The sequence below is a fragment of the Vollenhovia emeryi genome, unplaced genomic scaffold, assembly GCF_000949405.1.
Source record: "Vollenhovia emeryi isolate VEMERY1.0 unplaced genomic scaffold, V.emery_V1.0 DF939926.1, whole genome shotgun sequence".
Lineage (NCBI taxonomy): Eukaryota > Metazoa > Arthropoda > Insecta > Hymenoptera > Formicidae > Vollenhovia > Vollenhovia emeryi.
Genome location: NW_011966440.1, coordinates 1 through 2,074, shown reverse-complemented (window position 1 = coordinate 2,074; position 2,074 = coordinate 1). Strand labels below are relative to the sequence as shown.

The window sequence follows — 2,074 nt, the reverse complement described above, 5'->3', positions numbered from 1 at the left end:
ATCCCTTATTTCATATACGTGGGTTTTCCGAAGGTTTACCGAAACATTTTTTGTTTCGGGTAATACTTCATTTGATGTTGATGGATTATTAATATTTATTTCTGATTCTTGTGAAGTGCAAGTGGTGGGCTTATTCAGTATTGAACATGTTATTTGGTTGCATATTTTCTTTTTGTTATTGAAGGAGTCCTCTATGTAGCCTTCGGCAACTGTATTTGATTTCCAACCACCGTGTCGCTTTAACGTTATTATATCAGCTCCAGAATCTGCTAACAATGTTGCGGAAGTGCGACGGAAAGTATGGCCAGTGTATGATTGAGGATCTGGTAGTTTAAGATATGATGCTATGATTCTTGGTATTTTGACAAATTTATTTAATCCAATTGGTTGTCTAGTGCATCGTCCGTTTTGGTAATTCAGGAAAAATCTTGAATTTTCGACATCTTTTGGTCTCAAAGTTATATATTTTTTAAAAATGCTGTAGAATTCATCGGTTATTACAAAGGATCTTGGTTTGTAATTTTTTGTTTTTGGAATTTTTACTAGCAATATAGATCCTTTGTCTTCAATATCATTAATTGTTATTTGGGTCAGTTCTTCTCTTCTACATGCGCCACAAATTCCAAAAATCATAGCTACCTGTAAATTGAGTATACGTGTAGATTATGTATAAAATTTTTTGTTGATTATAGAAATTTATTTGTATGTTTTAATTTTAATATTTACCTTCGTATCCAAATATGTGTCGTCAGGAGCTTCATTCAGAAATATTTGAATTTGTTCTGGTGTTAAAACTTGTGATTTTTTAGATTGAAATCCTTGTGATTTTCTTTTGAGAAATGCCGTAAGTTTTTTATAATTGTGAATGTTAATGTCATTGTTGATGCTCAGAGTGGTCTTCAGCATCGAGTAATTTGCCCACAAAGTGGTTGGTTTGTGATTGTGTGACATTTCCGTAAAATACGTTAAGAGTGTATTTTCAGAAAATGATTTAACTTTATTTTTAGTTCTCCAGTCCATAAATTTATTATAGGCAGTAGTATATTTTTCTTTTGATTTTTCCGGCAAGAGATTTTCGATTGCGGTTTTAGCAGTTTCCACTACTTCTGCAGGTGTAAGGCTCTCACTATCTGTCTCATTTATGACACTCATATTTGATGTCATTGCTTAATGTCACTATTAATTACTAATAAACTTTGTAAAAACTTTGAGGTTAACCTGTCATCTGTCGAAGACGTCGAAGTGTAGTGACATGCGCAAGCGCTGTAACACGCGCAAGCGCTGCAACACGCGCATGCGATGTACACTTGGCGAGCATGCGCACATCTCTAAACTTTGCTCGTTTGACAGGTATTCCAACCTAAAGATATGTGTGTTGGCAGATGGCGTGTGGAAGAGAGATCGGCAATTGTGCTGGGAGATAAACGAAGACAGCGATAAAGTGTGCGGTAATAATTTTACCGCACGGCTTTTTCCCTTAGAACATATATACCTGGAAGGGGAATGAAGGCTTGAGCCTGTGTCCAAGTTGGGTGCGAGAGAGAAAGGTAGAGATTAACCTTTGCTCGCAATGCGCAAGCGTAGAGATGACGTCACGTCACGTTCACCGTGCTGTTTCCTCCGGACACATTTCAATTCCCTATTCCCCAATAGGGGAACGTGACGTGACGTCATCTCTACGCTTGCGCATTGCGAGCAAAGGTTAATCTCTACCTTTCTCTCTCGCACCCAACTTGGACACAGATCTTTTCCACGGGAAGTATAGGGCATTCCCCTTCCAGGTATATATGTTCTAAAATCTAAGGTGTGAGCCGCATGACTAATCCCCCCCTCCACCTTCTATATAATAAAATTAATATCGAGAAAAAAAAGACGGCTCGCCGGGAATCGAACTCGGCTCGCGCGGTTGACAGTCTGACACTTAACGCATGCGGCTATCACGTACACTTGATAAATTAAAATTCTAAAAAGTGATATATAAGGTGCACGCGTATGCGGCTATCGTGTACACTTGATAAACATTTCCCTCTCCACCGTCTACAGACTTTCCTATGATATATATAAATCAGTTCGC

The 2,074-nt window shown here is 38.1% G+C and overlaps 1 protein-coding gene across 1 annotated transcript; it reads right to left on the bottom strand.

Annotated features, from left to right (window-relative positions):
* LOC105556569 lies at positions 1-2,061 on the bottom strand (the record flags this gene model as incomplete). Its single annotated transcript, XM_012003663.1, has 2 exons — positions 727-2,061; positions 1-639 (listed from the first exon to the last, which is right to left on the bottom strand). Coding segments are annotated over exons 1-2 (1,077 nt in total), but the record flags the coding sequence as incomplete, so codon positions are not given.
* Between the last annotated feature and the right edge of the window lie 13 nt (positions 2,062-2,074).